The sequence below is a fragment of the Schistocerca nitens genome, chromosome 9, assembly GCF_023898315.1.
Source record: "Schistocerca nitens isolate TAMUIC-IGC-003100 chromosome 9, iqSchNite1.1, whole genome shotgun sequence".
In the NCBI taxonomy this organism is placed as follows: domain Eukaryota; kingdom Metazoa; phylum Arthropoda; class Insecta; order Orthoptera; family Acrididae; genus Schistocerca; species Schistocerca nitens.
In genome coordinates, this window is record NC_064622.1 from 291,168,208 (window position 1) to 291,191,445 (window position 23,238).

Below are 23,238 nucleotides of genomic sequence, written 5' to 3' on the forward strand. Positions count from 1 at the left end.
TAACACCAACTCCAGCATCCTGGGCCAGAATACACCATCACATGGGATGCAAGCAGCAATCTGGAGAGGGTGGGGAAGGGGAAGGACAAGGGAGAGTAGTGTATGGGTGGAGAGAGAGAGAGAGAGAGAGAGAGAGAGAGAGAGAGAGAGAGAGAGAGAGAGAGAGACTGTCTGATGGAATGAGCAGGGATTAGACTCCAACAGGTGCAGTATCAGATGGTTGTGGGGCATGAAGGTGGGGAAAAAGGAACAAAAAAGGAGAGGAGCAGGGAAAGATGGGTTGGCAGAGGGCTGTAAATGAATAGGGTGGAAGACGAGTACGGGGAGGAGATGACAACATCAGAGGTAGAAACTGTTGGTTGAAGAGTGTGTGGGGGTCAGCATGTTACTGTACGATGAGGCCAGGAGAATTACGGGACTGCAGAATGTGTTTTAAGGATAAGTCCCGTCCGCCCAGTTCAAAATGGCTGGTGGTAGAGGGAAGGATCCAGATGGCTTGGGTAGTGAAGCAGCCATTGAAAGGAAGTGTGTTATTTTCAGCTGCATGTTGTGCCACAAGGTGGTCTACTTTGCTCTTGGCCACAGTTTGGCAGTGGCCGTTCATCTTGGTGCACAGTTGATTGGTAGTCATACCAATATAAAATGCTTTGCAGTGATTGCAGTACAGCTGGTAAATTACATGGCTGCCTTCACAGGTGGCCCAGCCCCTGATAGGGTAGAAAAAACCTGACAGGGCTGAAATAAGAAGTGCTGGGTGGGTGGATTGGGTAGGTTTTGCACCTGGGTCTCTCACAGGGGTATGATCCTTCTGACACGAGATTGGCACTGAGTGGCATAGGGATGGACTGGGAGGATGTGAAGGTTGGGTGGGCGATGAAACACCACTTTTAGGCGGGCGGGAAGTATCTTGGGTAGAATGTCCCTCATGTCAGGGCATCATGATAGGTAACCAAAGCCCTGGCGAAGGATGTGGTTCACTTGTACCAGTCCAGGGTAGTACTGGGTGACAAAGGGGCCACTCCTTTGTGGCTGGTTTTTGAGGGTGGTGGGAGGATTGGGGTTGTGAGGGAAAATGGCATGGGAGGCCTGTTTGCCAACTTTTTCTGGGCGATAGTGCCTGCCTGAAGAACTTTTACAGACTCTCAGCATACTGAGCAAGGGAATTTTTGTCACTGCAGATATGCAGTCCCTGGGTAGCCACACTATATGGGAGGGATTTTTTGGTGTGAAAGGTATGAATGCCGTCAAAATGCAGGTATTGGTAGTTTGTGGTGGGTTTAATGTGGACAGAGGTGTGGGTACACTGTACTAAGTTTGTCCTAACCCACAACTATTTCTCATTTGAAGGGTAGGTATATAAATAAATCCATGACACAGCCATGGGCCCCCCCACATGGCGCACTACTATGCCAACCTTTTTATGGGGCCATCTCAAGCAGATGTTCCGAGCCTCCCGAAACAAGAAACCCCTAGCCTAGTTCAGATTCACTGATGATATCTTCATAACCCATGGCCAAGACACTATCTTTGTTCCTTCGCAACTTCAATACCTTCTCTCCCATCTGCTTCACGTGGTCCTCCTCAACCCAGCATGCCGCCACCTTATATGTTAACCACTTCCCCTCTGATGGAACCTGGCTACCAAGAGACATATCTGCAGTGACAAAACCTTCCTTGCTCAGTACACTGAGTCTCATCAAGGCCCTCACAGACAGGCACTATCCTCCAGACCTAGTCTGCAAACAGATCTCCCATACTATTCTCTCTCACAACCCCAATCCACCCAGCAACACCAAAAACTAGCTACAAAGTAGTGTCTCCTTTGTGACTAAGTGCCAACCCAGACTGGAACAACTGAACCACATCCTTCACCAGGACCTCCATTGTACCTATCATCGTGCACTGAAATGAAGGACATCTTACCCAAGATATTTCCCACCCCTCCTAAAGTCGTGTTACATCGCCCACCCAACCTCCACAACATGTTAGTCCATCCATATGCCACTCCCACTCCCAACCTCCTGCCACAAGGATCATATCTCCGTGGAACACACAAATGCAAAACCTGCCCAATCCACCCACCTAACACTTTCTATTCCAGTCCTGTCACAGGTTTATCCTACCACATGAGGGGCCAGGCCACCTGTGAAAGCAGCAATGTTATTTACCAGCTCTGCTGCAATCATTGCACAGCTTTTTATATTGTTATGACTACCAACCAGCTGTCCACCAGGATTAACAGCCACTGCCAAACTGTGGCCAAGAGCACAGCAGACCACATTGTGGCACAACATGCAGCTGAACATAACACACTTTATTTCAATGGCTGCTTCACTACCTGAGCGATCTGCATCCTTCCCTGTACCACCAGCTTTTCTGAACTGCGCAGATGGGAGTTATCCTTACAACACATTCTCCACTCCCGTAACTATCCTGGCCTCACCCTACAGAAATGTACACCCAACAGACTCTTCATGTCCAGTCATCTGCTCCCCATATTCATTTTCCACCCTGTTTATTTGCATCCCTCTGCCAACCAATCTGCCCATCTTTCCCTGCTCCTCTTCTTTTTGTTCCTTTTTTCCCCTCCACCTCTCTGCCCCACCACTGCCCGACACTGCACCTGTGAGTCTAGCCCATGCGCACTCCACCAACCCCTTGCCCAACCCCTCCAGATTGTTACTTGCATACCACATGATGATGTATTCTGGCCCGAGATGCTGGAGTTGGTGTGCGTACCAACGGAAGCTGTGGCCGAAAGCTGAGTGTCTTAACCACGCCTGTCTGCAACTTGATGCGTCCTCTTCACAGAAAGTAGCTATCTATTTTTCCCTACATTGTTGATGTTCCTACTGGGAGTTTAGATTGGTTGGTAATTTACAATGATGTGAGAAATGAATGGTACTCAATCCATGTTAGTACTCTGAGGCTGAAAAACAGGAGCGTGTGAGGGCTCCGTATGATAGCCAGTACAGAGAAGTGTAAAATGTCTATATTAGCAAATGCACAGTAAAATTAGTTTCAAGATGGAAATTGTGTACTTTTAAACAATATGTCTTTAAGAAAAGATGTCTCAAGGGGGAAAAAATGTACTCTATGCAATTTGACAAGGGTTAAAAGGTGTAAAATCTATGGCTTATCTGGGAAAGTAATTTCCTAGAGTACCAGAAAATCTAAAAAAAATGAAGACAGATTTACCTCATTTTAAAAGAACCCAATGTCTTCCTTCTCACAGATTTCAGTAAATAGTGTAATCTTGTAGGAAATACAATGCTTGCAAAATAATAGATGTGTTACTTGTTAGACTGGTGTGACCAAGTTTTACAGAAATAATTCCAGAAAGATTTGCTTGTATGAACAGAAAGTGCCTGAACCTCTGTGACAAGTGTGTGTTCTTTATGGAAGTGTGCAAGAATGAAATAGTTAGAAAGGTGAATTACAAATAGTGGAATGATCCTATGATACAATTCTTATCCTCATTTGCAGTAAGTGTTGGATTTTCCCACTGCACCTTGTCTGCTACTCACACCTCAAGCTCACCAGCAGAGGAACAACTGACCAAAGGCAGAGTGATCTGTCATAGCATATTTGTGATATGCTAAATTATCTTAAATTGCTGATCAAAAATTTCTATTAGCACTATGAATGCTCTAAAACACTTACCATGAGAATAAATAACCACATGAAAATAGTCGAAGTCCTGGCACAGAGGGTACTTTGCAAATATCAACAGGGAGTGTGGCACTTCTTCCATTGTGTGTGTGTGTGTGTGTGTGTGTGTGTGTGTGTGGTAGCCCAAGCCTGCACAGTAACTTGTCCAGTAATATATCTTCCTTCTATCAACTCCTGGCCCATGGGTTACACTCCTATGAGAGATCTCAGTTCAAGGCAAACTAGTCAAAGATGTACAGTGGTGGTCAGATGAGTAAAGTCCTGTCATTGGCATTTCCTACACCCATCAAAAGGCAGGGTCACCTGTGAATGCGTCCACATAACATGCCAACTTTTCTGCAACCAGAATACAAAGGATAGCATTTTACATGGATATGACCACAAACTATTCATATAAGGTAAGGTTTCATCTAGGTCTTTCTGCCTAACACCCTCCTCTACCCCACCCCCTCTGAAGAAAATAAATCAATGGGAATACCCCTTCACTTCTGTACTCTTTGGCTGAATTTTCCAATCAATTCTGTTTTCCTAACATTCTACCCATCTAATTCCAGGAAAGCCTCACCATATCCCAGTTACTTTTATATTCTACCCTGTCTTATCGATCTTAACCTTTCATTTACTTCTTGTATGGTGTCCCCCTGCCCTTCAAGTTTTCTCCTAGTAGATCTTTAACCTGACAAACAGAAACAGAGCATGGACTCTCTTCAATTTCATAGGGGCATGGAAATCTCAGATCATATTCCTGCTTAAAAACTCCTCATTTGTTTCTTAACCAATCCAAGAGAGCCACAAAGAATCATTCAGACTTATCATAAAAATATTAAGGCAACATTTTACTGTTTTGTTAAATTATTTTACAGCCTGTAGGTTCAATGGCTATACAAATGCCTTTGCTACCATGCAATGAACTTTAGTATGAGCTACCAGTGTATCACATTATAAATTCCACCCTTACTCCTGAAGCCCTATCCAGTTCTCTTATACATTCTACTTTTTAAGTTTCCTCATTACTGAGAAGTGTGGCAAGAAGAAATTAACACAACTTCTTCTATTGTTGTTTGTAAAGATTGGTGGCAGCATGTCCACAGCCGACTAATTTCCAAAATTATTACATTCAATTTGACCACAACGTATCACTCTTTATCCTAATTTAGAATTAGTCCATCTCCACCTATATTACTCCTTATGGTATTCAGAATCTCTATTTTGATCTGCAAAAGTAATCTCCCTAATAAATTTTACGACATCTTAGTGACTGGTGCCACTGGTGTAACTGTTCTCTTATTATTCCATGAAACTGTTACATATTGTGAATTAGGACTGAATATTTCCAACAATTTTCCAGTTTTGTTGTTACAGAAGGTAATTCCATGATGTGATACATTTTCCTTCCTAGATAAATTTAAATAAAAGTTTTTCCACAGATATTTGCAAATAGGTTTAACTTTTGGAAAGGAATAGCACATTAGCAAGATGCCTCATCCCTTGCCTGAAGGTGTAGTGCATCTACATTAGATGCTTTCTTTCTGTTATAGTTCACACTCCACAATGAGCTGTAGGTCCCCTTATAACTGGCTGAGTAAGTCCATTCAAAGCTCAGAGGAACACAAAGTCAAATTACTATAGTAAGACTATGCCTGGTAAGGCATTGCGGTGTTGAAATCAATATCCAGTATAGGTCTGTTTTATAGCTTTTACGATTCAGTTACAGGTATTTACTGACAAATACACCGTGGCTGATCAGTGATCAAGAGGCAGGAAGATATGTTTATCAGAGCCTCCAGGCATCAAGAATTTTGTTAATTATGTCTGACGCCAATCAAAACAATATTGGGCTTTTGGTTTTAAATCTGAATAAGTCCATTATGCAATTTTAATAATACCATACTCATATTTGTAATTATAGATGGAAGAGACTAGACTGTATTCGATAGTGAAAGTGAGAGATAAACTGTATTCATTTGTAAAGTGAGTCATGAGAACTGCCCTAAATACATAATCAGGGAACCAGAGCATTGGGTCTATTCTGATTATTCATAACATTAAGCAAATGACTTACAAAAACTGAGGGACAAGATACTGAGAAATTAATATGATTTGCCACAGTTTATTAACAATAATGTGAGAAGAAAAAACAGAATTATATGGTGCACTTTTACATACATTCCATCATGCAAATAACAGTGTTTCACCAACTGAAGTTGTAAATACAGAATTAACATGCAAAACACACTGTAAAACTTTGCTATTTTATATCAGTGCACAGCCAATGTGGCATTTTACGCAGAACTGCACTGTTGCTTGTATAATTTTACTGGGAGGGAGGGAGAGGGCAGCAAACAAGAGAACTCGTACAAGCACAGCAGCTACTGTCCGATTCATTCATATAAACATAACAACACTGAAAGAAAAACATGCAGAATACCACACAGGAAATAGGGGAAAACTATACTCACCTTAACCTTTAAAACTTATGAGTAAATGTAACTACAGAGTACACAGCTATTATGCAAATGAAAGCCTTCAGCCCTAAAAGATAAGGGCAGGGAAAGACAACCCAAAAATGATTCCATTCTAAATTAAACAATAGAATTGATATTTAAGATTACCATCACAATATAACATGAGTGCTGCAGAGAAAAGTGCCTGATAGCGGAAAGTGTATTAATTATGATCAACAAGGCGGGGGGGGGGGGAATGAAAACTTTCTAGAGTAATTATATTTACCATGTAGTAAGAAGAAAGATTGCAACTAAATAGTAATTGTTAAGCAAATATGTTCACCCATTCATTTGAGGAATCAGTGGTTTTTATGTTTTCTATACTTTTCACGTGTCCATTGGTTCTTGTGTAAGCACTATATGAATATAGGAAAGGTTTTCAATTTACAGTATGTCACAATTATGCAGTTCACTGTACATAACATTTCTTGTTGCATACTGCAATGACCTTGTCGTAGTGTTAACAAGTTTGGTTATAAACAAAATAAACATTCAGTTGCAAGAGACATAATATTTGTTCTTATCTGCATTGTAAACATAAATGAATAAGCAGCTGACAGAGCACAGCTTCAAGTATCATGATTAAATTTACAGAAAAAACGAAGCTGGAAAACATATATATTGTTGAATATGAAAATATATTGGTAGTATTTAACAGTGTTGGAAAATACATGGTTAATGGTACGGTTATCTACGGTTGTGGCTAATCAGAAAAATAAAATCACATGCTGTCCAGGATAGTTTGGTTTCTGGAACAGCAAACAATGTGATTTATTCCTCAATGATACACACTTGTGACTGAAACATTTGCTATTTTATTATGAACAGAACAGGCAAAACTGATATTTGGCCAGGTGAGTTGTGCCCAAGTAGTTGCTATACCAATTCCAACTGATGGAAAATTAATGTAATAGGTACTATGGTTACAAAAGCTTGAGGTTTTAGTATAAATACAGTGAATCAAATGCTCCTATAAATTAAGTATACTACTGTTGTTAGAAAGATTATGACAAGTAACTGGAATATAAAACAGGAACTTCAAATACAAAAGAAAAACTGCGGTATTCTGAGTTTTAGTTAATGAAAACACTTGCTTTGGAAATTTTGCTTTATTAATTTTATAGTTTACAGTAATGCAAACCAAAATTAATTGAAATGGGCAGGCAAATCACAAAACACACAAGGCAGATAACAAGCAATGCTAAAACACAGCAGCTTTACCTGGAGTTAACATTAATTACTGTTAAGACACACAATCTCTTCCTCTAAACACAACATCCAGTTTTATTATTCCAAAGTTTCTTCACCTCCTCAATGAGCTCTATAAAAGCATTATTATAGTGAAATACATTCTACATTAGACAATCATGGTGATTACTGAAACCTCATTGACTACAGAAAATGCTTTTGTCATGTTCCAAGAAAGCCTATATTTATTCAGGTTTTTCTTTTGCCATCTCTCTGTGCGATGCATCAAGGGGGGGGGGGGAAAAAAAAAGACTTCTTTACTTTTCTACAGAAATCAATTCCTTACAAACAAGTCAACCTCTAGTAAGGTACCTCAACATAGTGCATATTTGACAGTTAATCTAAAATGCTACCATGCATTTTTCCAGCAGAATGTAATGGATCTAACTCCACATTTTGTACATTTTTGTCTTCATTTATGGCAGATTTGCAGATTCTTAACATATGTACATGTTTAACTTCCTTAAAAAACAGGCATTTTTTTCTTGTGGAGCACATATATATGTTAGTGGTACAATCAACAGCCAACTAAATCGTAGGGAATTACACATGTACTCGGAAACACTCTTACAAGAATTAGTTAAAATAGTCTGAGTGCACTAGAAACTTTTAACTGGTTAAAGAACCACATAGGCCCAGGTTCACTGGTGTGGGACATGTTAATAAATAATGCCATCCTGAATAAAAATCAAAGGGCAGGAATATTAAAGAACTGATTAAATGAAATATGAGTACACTACCATTTTTTTCTCTTTACTGAACCTGCTGTATCCCAGTTAAGCTGTCTAGAATACTTAATAATAATATTTTCAATTTCACATCAGCAAATTCACGATAGTGTTGAATACTGTGCTTGACATGTTATGCTAGTGGGAGAACTTTGTTACTATATATTTGTCCATCTTTTCATGCACATTTCCACTTCAAAAGTGATAAAATAATGGCAAATTCTTGGTAGAATACTGTCAGTTGTCTTTATACTGGTAAATTCAGTAACTGTCTAGTACAAATATTGAACAATGAAAAATCCTGGATGGAATAGTTACAATATTTTGAAAAGCCTGTCTGCAACTCAACATCTCCACTGTATGGTGAGTAGCAATTTATCCTTTTCATAATATTGTGAATATTATGAGTTTTATGTAATATAAATGTCTGGTTTCAAATATTCTGTAAATGGGTAGGAGTAGCTAATGAGATATTATTTTAGTTTGCTTTCAAATATTTGGGGATTTTTCCATTTTCTCCCTGGTGTCTACCAGTTTTTGTATTAGCAGATAAAAATCCTTCTGAGGCCTACAGAGGCAAGCATAGTCTACATGGAAGTTATTTCTACATCCAGTACTGTTCTTGTTGATCACTGAGATCTTACTGAATTTTTTCTTGTTACTATCCAGAAATATCATAAGACACTATAGCTACTGGCATGTAAGAGTAAAAATCCATACATCCTTTCTGAGGCTTCTGCAAGACATCTGGTTAGTACTTCATACAATATTTCTTGTTGGTTTTGACAAGATCTGATAAGGGATGGGACAACAAGTTTAATAAGTAACAAACCACAGAGAATCTTAGGGATGGTTCTCGAGATGTGGGGACTATGAAGCAGTGGTAGCAGGATAAAACTGATGTATAGTGTATGTGGATGGCAAAATTATAGTTTTTTTTATTAAGTTTTTTGTGGAAGGTCAGAAGACATCTGGTCAGAGCAACCCTATTACATCAATATGGAGGTGCTAAGAAAATCTGTGTCCCTTGAAACAGCAACCAGCACACACATGTTAAAACAGATGTACGTTTCTTAGTGTACACTGTTCTCACATCCTACCTTCAATGTTGTTCATAAAATATATAACCCTGTTTATTTTATTTATTTATTGCTTATTTAGCATGACCAAATCAGGACCTTAGAGCACTCTCTTATATATGACCAGGACAATATAGACAAGAAATATTATGTAGAAATCACAATAATAGTAAAATAATAATAATAATAATAGTAGTAGTAAAATGATAACAGTAAAATGTTGACAACAAAAATAACAATGGAGGCATAATGATGCATAATGATACTGATTAGCGTAAGACTTCTGAAGCCTTATTTAGCATTAGAAGAAGTGGAAGGGATAATGAAACAGGAGGGAATTGAAAAAGAGACAAGATGAAGGAAAAGCGATGGGGGAGGGAAGATCGGTGGAAGTGACCTTCAAGAAGAGATAGCTACAGTGATAGAAGGTGGGCCATTATCTGTAACATTTTGAGGGAGATTGTTCCAAATTTGGGTTCCTGATACAGAAAATGATTTAGAGAACATGTATTTCTGCTGTGCTGTTCACATAGTAGTGTAGGTTGATGAGAAATAGGATGGAGGAGTACTAATGACAGTTTCTTTTTAAGCTCAAGAGACTGTACTTTTTTTTTTACAGTTCAGTAATGAGTGAAGTGATGCCAACACCTTATAGACCGCAGTTGTGTTTTCAGTCCAGTCTAGGTGATTGTCCAGAATGATCTCCAAATTGTTTGCAGAATAGGAAAAGGTGATGACTGTGCTTTTTAGGATTAAGGGCAGAAGAGATTCACTTAAATGAGGAGTAATAAGTTTGTGAGTAACTAAGACTGCTTGCAATTTTATTCAGCTGTCATCTTACCTTCCAGCTCCTTTCTAATAGAAACTTTCTCCCCACTCTTTATTTTACGACTTTACTTATATCCTTTAGTTTATATTTATCTGCCTAAAACCTTCAGCCTTTTTTTCTGATATCACAGGATACAATTTATATTTCTCCATGCTGCTGCAAGCCAAATTGTTCTAATTTTTCCCTTACCTAATGCAGTCATTTAACTTCATACGAAACATATTATGCTCATAACAGTGCCAATAAAGGAAGAAACAATGACCTGAGGAAACAATGACCTGAGGAAACAATGACCTGAGGAAACAATGACCTGAGGAAACAATGACCTGAGGAAACAATGACCTGAGGAAACAATGACCTGAGGAAACAATGACCTGAGGAAACAATGACCTGAGGAAACAATGACCTGAGGAAACAATGACCTGAGGAAACAATGACCTGAGGAAACAATGACCTGAGGAAACAATGACCTGAGGAAACAATGACCTGAGGAAACAATGACCTGAGGAAACAATGACCTGAGGAAACAATGACCTGAGGAAACAATGACCTGAGGAAACAATGACCTGAGGAAACAATGACCTGAGGAAACAATGACCTGAGGAAACAATGACCTGAGGAAACAATGACCTGAGGAAACAATGACCTGAGGAAACAATGACCTGAGGAAACAATGACCTGAGGAAACAATGACCTGAGGAAACAATGACCTGAGGAAACAATGACCTGAGGAAACAATGACCTGAGGAAACAATGACCTGAGGAAACAATGACCTGAGGAAACAATGACCTGAGGAAACAATGACCTGAGGAAACAATGACCTGAGGAAACAATGACCTGAGGAAACAATGACCTGAGGAAACAATGAACCGAGGAAACAATGAACCGAGGAAACAATGAACCGAGGAAACAATGAACCGAGGAAACAATGAACCGAGGAAACAATGAACCGAGGAAACAATGAACCGAGGAAACAATGAACCGAGGAAACAATGAACCGAGGAAACAATGAACCGAGGAAACAATGAACCGAGGAAACAATGAACCGAGGAAACAATGAACCGAGGAAACAATGAACTGAGGAAACAATGAACTGAGGAAACAATGAACTGAGGAAACAATGAACTGAGGAAACAATGAACTGAGGAAACAATGAACTGAGGAAACAATGAACTGAGGAAACAATGAACTGAGGAAACAATGAACTGAGGAAACAATGAAACAGATGAATAATAAATTGTTATCTCTAAGAAAGCAATATCTAAAAATTAGTCCTTTACATTTTGATGGTTGTTACTCTCCTCACTCATGCCACTAAGGAAAGAAGACTATACATATCCGACCAATTTAAAGAGAGGGAAATGGGGTGAGTGGGTGGGGTGGGGGGGGGTGCGTGGCGGGAAAGGAGGTGAGAGGGGGAGGGGTCGGGAAAGAGTGGAGGGAAGGGGGCTAGGTGGGGGAACAGGAGGGGGGGAGGGGAGAGAGGGGAGGGGAGAGAGAGAGAGAGAGAGAGAGAGAGAGAGAGAGAGAGAGAGAGAGAGAGAGAGAGAGAGAGAGAGAGAGAGAGAGAGAGAGAGAGAGGGGGGGGGGGGAGGGAAGCTGGTGGTACTGAAAGCCCCATAATTTGTTTTAATATTAATCTCATGTTGTTGTTGTGGTCTTCAGTCCTGAGACTGGTTTGATGCAGCTCTCCATGCTACTCTATCCTGTGCAAGCTTCTTCATCTCCCAGTACCTACTGCAACCTACATCCTTCTGAATCTGCTTAGTGTATGCATCTCTTGGTCTCCCCCTACGATTTTTACCCTCCACGCTGCCCTCCAATACTAAATTGGTGATCCCTTGATGCCTCAGAACATGTCCTACCAACCGATCCCTTCTTCTGGTCAAGTTGTGCCAAAACTCCTCTTCTCCCCAATTCTATTCAGTACCTCCTCATTAGTTATGTGATCTACCCATCTAATCTTCAGCATTCTTCTGTAACACCACATTTCGAAAGCTTCTATTCTCTTCTTGTCCAAGCTAGTCATCGTCCATGTTTCACTTCCATACATGGCTACACTCCATACAAATACTTTCAGAAAAGACTTCCTGACACTTAAATCTATACTCGATGTTAACAAATTTCTCTTCTTCAGAAACGCTTTCCTTGCCATTGCCAGTCTACATTTTATATCTTCTCTACTTCGACCACCATCAGTTATTTTGCTCCCCAAATAGCAAAACTCCTTTACTACTTTAAGTGTCTCGTTTCCTAATCTAATACCATCAACATCACCCGACTTAATTCGACTACATTCCATTATCCTCGTTTTGCTTTTGTTGATGTTCATCTTATATCCTCCCTTCAAGACACCATCCATTCCGTTCAACTGCTCTTCCAAGTCCTTTGCTGTCTGACAGAATTACAATGTCATCGGCGAACCTCAAAGTTTTTATTTCTTCTCCAGGGATTTTAATACCTACTCCAAATTTTTCTTTTGTTTCCTTTAATGCTTGCTCAATATACAGATTGAATAACATCGGGGAGAGGCTACAACCCTGTCTTACTCCCTTCCCAACCACTGCTTCCCTTTCATGTCCCTCGACTCATAACTGCCATCTGGTTTCTGTACAAATTGTAAATAGCCTTTCGCTCCCTGTGTTTTACCCCTGCCACCTTTAGAATTTGAAAGAGAGTATTCCAGTCAACATTGTCAAAAGCTTTCTCTAAGTCTACAAATGCTAGAAACGTAGGTTTGCCTTTCCTTAATCTTTCTTCTAAGATAAGTCGTAAGGTCAGTATTGCCTCACGTGTTCCAGTATTTCTACGGAATCCAAACTGATCTTCCCCGAGGTCGGCTTCTACTAGTTTTTCCATTCTTCTGTAAAGAATTCGCGGTAGTATTTTGCAGCTGTGACTTATTAAACTGATAGTTCGGTAATTCTCACATCTGTCAACACCTGCTTTCTTTGGGATTGGAATTATTATATTCTTGAAGTCTGAGGGTATTTCACCTGTTTCATACATCTTGCTAACCAGATGTTAGAGTTTTGTCAGGACTGGCTCTCCCAAGGCCGTCAGTAGTTCCAATGGAATGTCGTCTACTCCGGGGGCCTTGTTTCGACTCAGGTCTTTCAGTGCTCTGTCAAACTCTTAACGCAGTATCTCCCATTTCATCTTCCTCTACATCCTCTTCCATTTCCATAATATTGTCCTCAAGTACATCACCCTTGTGTAGACCCTCTATATACTCCTTCCACCTTTCTGCTTTCCCTTCTTTGCTTAGAACTGGGTTTCCATCTGAACTCATGATGTTCATACAAGTGGTTCTCTTATCTCCAAAGGTCTCTTTAATTTTCCTGTAGGCAGTATCTATCTTACCCCTAGTAAGATAAGCCTCTACATCCTTACATTTGTCCTCTAGCCATCCCTGCTTAGCCATTTTGCACTTCCTGTCAATCTCATTTTTGAGACGTTTGTATTCCTTTTTGCCTGCTTCATTTACTGCATTTTTGTATTTTCTCCTTTCATCAATTAAATTCAAAATATCTTCTGTTACCCAAGGATTTCTACTAGCCCTCATCTTTTTACCTACTTGATCGTCTGCTGCCTTCACTACTTCATCCCTCAAAGCTACCCATTCTTCATCTACTGTATTTCTTTCCCCCATTCCTGTCAATTGTTCCCTTATTGCTCTCCCTGAAACTCTGTACAAGCTCTGGTTCTTTCAGTTTATCCAGGTCCCATCTCCTTAAATTCCCACCTTTTTGCAGTTTCTTCAGTTTTAATCTACAGGTCATAACCAATAGATTGTGGTCAGAGTCCACATCTGCCCCTGGAAATGTCTTACAATTTAAAACCTGGTTCCTAAATCTCTGTCTTACCATTATATAATCTATCTGATACCTTTTACTATCTCCAGGGTTCTTCCATGTATACAACCTTTTATCATGATTCTTAAACCAAGTGTTAGCTATGATTAAGTTGTGCTCTGTGCAAAATTCTACCAGGCGGCTTCCTCTCATTTCTTAGCCCCAATCCATATCCACCTACTACGTTTCCTTCTCTCCCTTTTCCTACACTCGAATTCCAGTCACCCATGACTATTAAATTTTCGTCTCCCTTCACTATCTGAATAATTTCTTTTATTTCATCATACATTTCTTCAATTTCTTCGTCATCTGCAGAGCTAGTTGGCATATAAACTTGTACTACTGTAGTAGGTGTGGGCTTCGTATCTATCTTGGCCACAATAATGCGTTCACTATGCTGTTTGTAGTAGCTTACCCGCACTCCTATTTTCCTATTCATTATTAAACCTACTCCTGCATTACCCCTATTTGACTTTGTGTTTATAACCCTGTAGTCACCTGACCAGAAGTCTTGTTCCTCCTGCCACCAAACTTCACTAATTCCCACTATATCTAACTTTAACCTATCCATTTCCCTTTTCAAATTTTCTAACCTACCTGCCCGATTAAGGGACCTGACATTCCACGCTCCGATCCGTAGAACGCCAGTTTTCTTTCTCCTGATAACGACATCCTCTTGAGTAGTCCCCGCCCGGAGATCCGAATGGGGGACTATTTTACCTCTGGAATATTTTACCCAAGAGGACGCCATCATCATTTAATCATACAGTAAATCTGCATGCCCTCGGGAAAAATTACGGCCATAGTTTCCCCTTGCTTTCAGCCGTTCGCAGTACCAGCACAGCAAGGCTGTTTTGGTTAGTGTTACAAGGCCAGATCAGTCAATGATCCATACTGGTGCCCTTGCAACTACTGAAAAGGCTGCTGCCCCTCTTCAGGAACCACACGTTTGTCTGGCCTCTCAACAGATACCCCTCCGTTGTGGTTGTACCTATGGTACGGCTATCTGTATCGCTGAGGCACGCAAGCCTCCCCACCAACGGCAAGGTCCATGGTTCATGGGGGGGGATTAATCTCATACCAAATCCTTTTGGACTAATATTAAAGCATTATCTTCAATAGTAGTGCCATTTTTAAAACCAACTGTTTTATAGGAGCTACAAAGGATTTAGGTCCTATTTAATTGCTATCTCACTCATGGTTGGGCTTTGATTCTGCAACCACTTACTATGCTATGGATGAGGTGCAGGTACTTACAGCATCAATTTCTGCAGCTTTGGCCTGGATTTCCCTTTCTCTTGAACGAATCTGCTCTCTCTGTTGGTCAATCACATTACGCAGTCTTTGCAGCACCACAACGTCAACTTCTGTGCTTACTGTATGAGCTGCAAAAAAATTTAATGAAACTTGGAATGCAATACAAAATAAATCCGCAACAGTATCTTGAACACTGGATAGTAAATAAACTACACAAACTTTGAGAAAAATCCACACACACACACACACACACACACACACACACACACACACACACACACACACACACACACACACAAATATATATTACACAGAAACATTGTTGATAAAACTGCGTAATAATGATGTACACTTTCCAAAATTTAAATATCTACAATTGTAACAAGGCAAATCTAGGATGCTGATGGTGAACACACATTCAGTAGGCCCATAAAAATGGGCCAATATTTTTGAGTGGGAACATATCACAACTGTAAAGAGATACATGAAGTCTATAGGTTTCATATAATAATTCAATGGAGTTACTAATCACTTATGGAGATGGAAACAAGTGTAAACATTTGGGAACAAAAAACAGCCTAACGTCATATTTTGATCTCCACAGACCAACACTGCTTCAGGTAATCAACATGTTTCAGGAAGTTCTATTCACACCATAGCATTTTACACTGTATTGTTTCTTTGTTAATAAATTAAATCATTTGTTGTATAAGCAAAAATAAACAATCAAATAATATACAATCACATCCAAGCATGCCAACAAAATTTTGATATGTGGATTGTGAAATGCTTTACTTATACAACAGGTAAAGTTAATTTAATTTTATCCTACACCAACAGCTTAACAATATATAAAATGAAGATTTACTCAAAAACTGGTCACCAGATTGATATTCCACACAGACATGATTCTCTCTACTCATACCCCATGAACATGTAGTAATCACGTAACCTTGTACAAAAGTTAAAAGTGGGGGATAAACAGTGCAATAGTACACAGGAGGAAGAGGAGAAGGAGGAGGAGAAAATGAAATGGAAGATGTGATAGTTACTCACAATGGAGAGGAAAACCACTGTAGGATTTATTCATGTATTTGTACAATTCAAGACCAAAACAATGTGATTAATAAAGGTGGTGGTGGTGGTGATTTGATTACCATGGAATGTGATAAACTTCACCAAAACTCTAGAGAGAAATCTTCATGATCACTTACCATGAAGGGCTAGAAAATGGGGCGTACAATACCATTGATGTACAGCAGATGACAACCAGAGGGGTCCTGCTATGGAAAGAAATGGCACTGCTGACCATCACTCCTGGTTGTCAGGCCATATAGTGGGTGACAGTTGGGCTAGTGTCCCACCACTACTAGTCGCATTTCCAGATGTATCTTCACTGCCAGAATGAGATTTTCACTCTGCAGCGGAGTGTGCGCTGATATGAAACTTCCTGGCAGATTAAAACTGTGTGCCCGACCGAGATTCGAGGAGAGCTTCTGTAAAGTTTGGAAGGTAGGAGACTAGATACTGGCAGAAGTAAAGCTGTGAGGACCGGGCGTGAGTCGTGCTTCGGTAGTTCAGATGGTAGAGCACTTGCCCGCGAAAGGCAAAGGTCCCGAGTTAGAGTCTTGGTCGGGCACACAGTTTTGATCTGACAGGAAGTTTCGTATCTTCACTGGTTAACAGGGCCCAATTTGAAGCAGGACTCATCGCTGAAGACGATTCTCCTTCAGTCAATGATATTTCAGGTTGAAGTTGTGTCTGGAGATGTCTCGACCAGCGATGGTATACCAGCCTGACTCTTGCCTGCCACACAGCCCATCAACCAGGAGTCTTTTCATAGTAGGATCCCTTTGGTTGTCATCAACGGCACCCTTACAGCACAGTGGCACATTGACAATATTTTACACCATGTTTTGTTGCCCTTCATGGCAAGCCATACTGGGCTTACATTTCGGCAAGATACTGCCGCACATGGTAAGAGTTTCTATTGCTTGTCTTTGTGCTTGTCAAAGCCTACCTTGGCCAGCAAGGTCACTGGATCTCTCTCCAATTCACTGCCCTCCAACCATCTCAGGATGGGGAACAACACTGCATAGGTTCGGTGGGTGGTGAAATATCGCACTTCGAAATATCATACTTTCGGCAAGTACGGAATGTTTAACTACCCAACGTCATACATAATGTATCTGAGAAGTTGGTAAGGAAGAAAATAAAGAGTTTTTAACAACTCAAATCATATGTATAGTTCACATCCTTTTAACATATTGCTGGAAATGGTGATTCACCTGTGCATTAACAATATTGATTTACTACTATCTGGTTTTTAAATTTTGTCTCAAACCATGTAAGTTTTTTTTCAAATGATGGGCTGAGGTCAAATATTGCAACAGAGATGAAATCTAAAACTATTCTCAAAAATACATCTTCTTTCTACAGAAGAGCTGCCATGCACCCTCTGACAGATTAGAAGTGTCTGTTGGGTTAGGACACAAACCTACACTCTTGCAAAGAACTCCAACTGAATTTGGAAAGTTGAGGTGAGTACTGACAGACTGAAGCAGTGATGTGGGTAATGGCATGTGCCTGAAAAGGCTGTCAAGTAAGAGGTTCATCCACAAAATGGTGGAAAGGCTCCTTCACAACTGATGGAAATTGAGTAACAAATGTTTTAAAATACATGGTTTGAAACACATTTTGGCATCAGTTTGTTTCACGCATTTTGTACCTAATTTCTTTATTAATTTCCTTTTCTTTGTGTGCAGTCTGGCACATAAACTGCCTGACCATTATTTTCCTCAATTTGCAGGGACTGTTATGGGCTCTCTGCTACAGTCAACATTCTGGCACTCAATGTAACAAGGGGGTTTGGAGGGGGGGAGGGGGGGGAAAGAAAAAGGGGGGGGGACAAACTAGAGTGTATAAAACATGTATTCATATCCTGACAAGCCTGACAAACTAAACATCAAAATGTAAATACAGGTCTTTTCGGTCACCTTTTCCATCAGGTTTCATACTTTGGTAACACCTTCATCCTGCCATATAGGATTTACGAACTTTCCAGGTAAGATAATGCATCTGACCAAACATAAAAGAAGTGTGTTATATTATACAACATTAAAATTAAAAAAATTAAAACATCACTGTGGTATGTTTAGTGACTTCTCTCTGCTAAAAAAAATATTCTGTGTTTTGTCAAATAAACAATTCAGCTCAACCAATGAAAACCAGCCAAAACTCCTTTGTGAGAGAATCAATCTCTCAAACTCCACTCAGTACAGTGACCCTTTCAGACAATATCTAACTTTTTAGCCTCCCATTCTTTAGCTTGCTGGATGATGGACTTCTTCCCTCTAGCTCTCTTGGCTTCTTCACATTGCTTCCACTTTAAAGCCTCACCATACCGACCTGAAGGATTGCGATAGTCCAGAATCATTGTTGTGTAAATGTCAATCTTTGAGACACCACCAGCTGATTTCAGGTTATCATATACTTGACATATGGCCACCAATGACTTCATTTGTCGGTTGACTATCACACACTATTTATTAATGGAAAAACCTTGCTCTACAAAGACTTGACCATGGCTCAGAATGAGAACCTTTTGAGGAAAGCTATACAAATGCTGACAGATGGTGTCACTATTTAATAAGTCATCAAAAGTGATCGATTCTTGTCTCAGTCCTCCTGCAGTTTGCACAGAGATCTAAAAGTATCTCCTTACCAAGGATTTGCAGAAGTTTTTTCTCAATTTTATCACAATCCTTACCACTTATCCACTTCTGTGAAGATAATTTCTGCAAAGCATTCAAGATTCTAGCCTTGCTAGTTATTAGACTCCTGTTTATCACCACTGGATCACAAAAGCTTATATATTTACAAATGTTGGCTTCGAAGGTGATTTTGGGAGGTGGTTTGAGCACGTTTCGATTAGAAAGTCGATACAGTCAGTCCTAAAAGTAATATATCTTTGGCAGGCACCTTTACTATTCTGAGTTCACATGATACAATATGATCCAAGTTCACGTCTATTCCAGGAATAAGACCAGCTTTATTATCAAGTTTTATCACACACACTGATTTCATGGCAGATACTAATTCAACCTTAACAATTAAGGACATCACATCAGCAAGTATAGATGATGGAGCATTATACAGGAAAGGTGCTGTGGAGACCACACATTGGAATTCCCTCAAAAAGTGCTTTGAGGTACTTCAATATTATTCACCAGCTGTAAGTATCTATTTTACTCTTTTATTCATTTACTTCGTCAGCGTAAGTCTTTAGAAAGGGGCTGACTTTTACACCCCAGTCGGCCGCATCTTCGTTTTCCAGCCAGCTCATGGAGCAAAATTTTTAGGGAATGGCAGATTTTCAGGTTTATTAAATCTTTTATAATAAGCTCTTCCTGCAGGTATGTTCAACACATTATAAATCAATCCCAGAAAAGGTTTAACACTCCAATTAGTCTTTAAGACTGCATTTTTTTAAACTCTGACAAATTGTATGAAGACCACAAGATCCCATATCAATAAAAGTTGATGCACTGTCCCCATGAATACTCTTCAGGTCAAGATGCAAATCCTTCACGAATGCCCAAGTGGCATCGATACCTTAATCATGTTGGTAAGGTGCAGATCAGAAGTTTCTATCTTAAACCACCCAACCTATCAGCAGCAGTGGCATGGCCTAAAAACGCATATGACAAATAATGCATTTCCAACTTGTTAACTTTGTACCAATATCTGAGAGCAATATTCATTTGCTGCAACTCAGCTACCTTGTTAAGGCTCTCATGAAATAAGATTACAGAAGGAACCTCCCCTTCAAGGTCTTTGCGAATATTTTTCATAAGGTTTGGTGCTAACCCATGAACAATACTGCATGATGTCTTGGTTCACCCAAGTTGCATATTAGTAGCTACATTATTGCTACGGAACACCCCCAGAAACAAAGCAGTCTGATTTCATGTAGGAGAAACAGAAACATGATTCAACAGGTTGCAAAGTCTGTAATATTTTTGCCCTTGTAACACCATCCTGAATCAGGTAGTTTGAAATATGACTGTTAGCTGATGCAGCATTAGTTGGAATGGTGGAGGTGACACTAGGCCTCAACAAATCAATTGTCAACTGTGAGCTTCCCAATTCTCCAGTCATTGCGATCTTATCAAGCGTCAAGGGAGCATCTTCATTATGCTCAGATATACTCGCCAGATGGCAAGGAGCATGATCTGGAAGTGCCAGTGCCCGGAAAACAATCAAACATCAAAACAAGACAATGACATGACTTGTCATACTACGTACCTGCCAACCTTTAAAATCCAAAAACTGGGAGGTACGAATGATGAAAGACTGTGGCTCATTTTCAGTATAGTTTCGAGGTAATTGATGTGAGTGTTTATGTGTAACACCAAAATAAATAAGAACACTGGTTAGTTACAGAGTGTCAATTCCATACCCATCATCTGTAGCATAGTCCAACAGCTGTACTAGGTTGAGGTTTTTCGACCATTTCTCCTACGATTATGGCAGTTTTTGTTCTTGCAGAGCTGCATTTTTCAGTATATTACTATCTGTTAACATTTTCTTGAACAGGTCACTTGAATGGTCACTGCAATTAATTGCAAAATTGTAAATAATGTAAATAATCCCCAACACCAAATTCCATTGTCTTTTATTGGTCACAAATTTAACATTTTTCGGTGGTTTGGAACATCACTTTTTCACCATGTGACATACAAAAGTCACATCAGGAACAGCAACAGCAATATAGCTACATGGAGCGAAAAGTGGCAGTTGACCCCAAATAAAGAAAACAGAGGTCATCCACATTAGTACTAAAAATCTGTCAAATTTTGATTAGAAGAAAAAAGGCATGAATCTCAAGGCTGTAATTTATAGGTATTTAGTTGATTTGACAATTATAAATAACTTTAAATGGAAAGACCATATACGAGGTGCATTCAAGTTCTAAGGCCTCCGATTTTTTTTCTAATTAACTACTCACCCGAAATCGATGAAACTGGCGTTACTTCTCGACGTAATCGCCCTGCAGACGTACACATTTTCCACAACGCTGACGCCATGATTCCATGGCAGCGGCGAAGGCTTCTTTAAGAGTCTGTTTTGACCACTGGAAAATTGCTGAGGCAATAGCAGCACGGCTGGTGAATGTGCGGCCACGGAGAGTGTCTTTCATTGTTGGAAAAAGCCGAAAGTCACTAGGAGCCAGGTCAGGTGAGTAGGGAGCATGAGGAATCACGTAAGTTATCATGAAGAAACTGTTGCGTAACGTTAGCTCGACGTGCGGGTGCATTGTCTTGGTGAAACAGCAGACGCGCAGCCCTTCCCAGACGTTTTTGTTGCAGTGCAGGAAGGAATTTGTTCTTCAAAACATTTTCGTAGGATGCTCCTGTTACCGTAGTGCCCTTTGGAACGCAATGGGTAAGGATTACACCCTCGCTGTCCCAGAACATGGACACCATCATTTCTTCAGCACTGGCGGTTACCCAAAATTTTTTTGGTGGCTGTGAATCTGTGTGCTTCCATTGAGCTGACGGGCGCTTCGTTTCCGGATTGAAAAATGGCATCCACGTCTCATCCATTGTCACAACCGACGAAAAGAAAGTCCCATTCATGCTGTCGTTGCGCGTCAACATTGCTTGGCAACAAGCCACACTGGTAGCCATGTGGTCGTCCATCAGCATTCGTGGCACCCACCTGGACGACACTTTTCGCATTTCCATGTCGTCATGCAGGATTGTGCGCACAGAACCCACAGAAATGCCAACTCTGGAGGCGATCTGTTCAGTCATTCGGTGATCCCCCAAAACAATTCTCTCCACTTTCTCGATCATGTCGTCAGACCGGCTTGTGCGAGCCCGAGGTTGTTTCGGTTTGTTGTCACATGATGTTCTGCCTTCATTAAACTGTCGCACCCACAAACGCACTTTCGACACATCCATAACTCCATCACCACATGTCTCCTTCAACTGTCGATGAATTTCAATTTGTTTCACACCACGCAAATTCAGAAAACGAATGATTGCACGCTGTTCAAGTAGGGAAAACGTTGCCATTTTAAGTATTTAAAACAGTTCTCATTCTCGCCGTTGGCGGTAAAATTCCATCTGCCGTACGGTGCTGCCATCTCTGGGACGTATTGACAATGAACGCGGCCTCATTTTAAAACAATACACATGTTTCTATCTCCTAGTCCGGAGAAAAAAAATCGGAGGCCTTAGAACTTGAATGCAACTCTTACATGTTTTGGGAAAATAAACCAAAAACTGCATTTTGTTGGCAGAACACTTAGGAGGTGCAACAAATCTACTAAAGGGACTGCCTACACTACACTTTGTCCATCGTCTACAAGAGTACTGCGGCAAAGAGTGTGATCCTTTCCATATAGGATTGGCAGAGAACGTAGTAAAAGTCCAAAGAAGGGCAGCTCGTTCTGTATGTACTATTTTGATATAGGGGAGAGGTTTTTTGTTTCGACAAGAGCTATTTATGAAATTTAAGAGTGCAAATGAAAAGATTTATGCATTTGTTTTTCCTGCGTCTTATTTGAGACAGAACAGTAAAGAAATAATCTAACAATGGTACGATGAATCCTCTGCCAGGCAATTATGTGTGAACTGCAGGCTAGTCACGTAGATAAACAGAATAAAATGCAAACAATGGATCTTTCCTTGACCTAATAATGCATGGAATTGTTGCAATATTGCTTTTTTTTTAAAAAAAAAAAAGGCTGAAAATGTTACAGGTCAGCTGATTTCAAATATGTTGGAGTGATTGCATTGGTTGCAGCATAGTAATATAGTTTTATTATTCCTAAGAATTTGGTCACACTAATGTCTGTCTATTCAACAGTTACAATGTTATACATGTTGCCACCAATATCTTGCCACATTTTTCTACAAAACCGGGCATTAATACATGTTTTGTAACTGCACTATGCTTTGTTCTATGTACTGTATTTGAAATTTTTTGGCAACATCATTGTCTAAATTTACTGATTTACAACTCACTTGAGTGCTCACACGATATGATCGCACTAC

The 23,238-nt window shown here is 40.0% G+C and overlaps 1 protein-coding gene across 8 annotated transcripts in view; it reads right to left on the minus strand.

Moving 5' to 3' along the window:
* LOC126203386 (RILP-like protein homolog) overlaps positions 1 to 23,238 on the minus strand; it is a 178,825-nt gene that overhangs the window by 100,333 nt on the left and 55,254 nt on the right. For all 8 annotated transcript variants that reach the window (XM_049937685.1, XM_049937690.1, XM_049937689.1 and 5 more), the window contains one exon: positions 15,173 to 15,300. In XM_049937685.1, the coding sequence (XP_049793642.1) occupies positions 15,173 to 15,300 (128 nt within the window). The remainder of the gene's footprint in view (positions 1 to 15,172; positions 15,301 to 23,238) is intronic.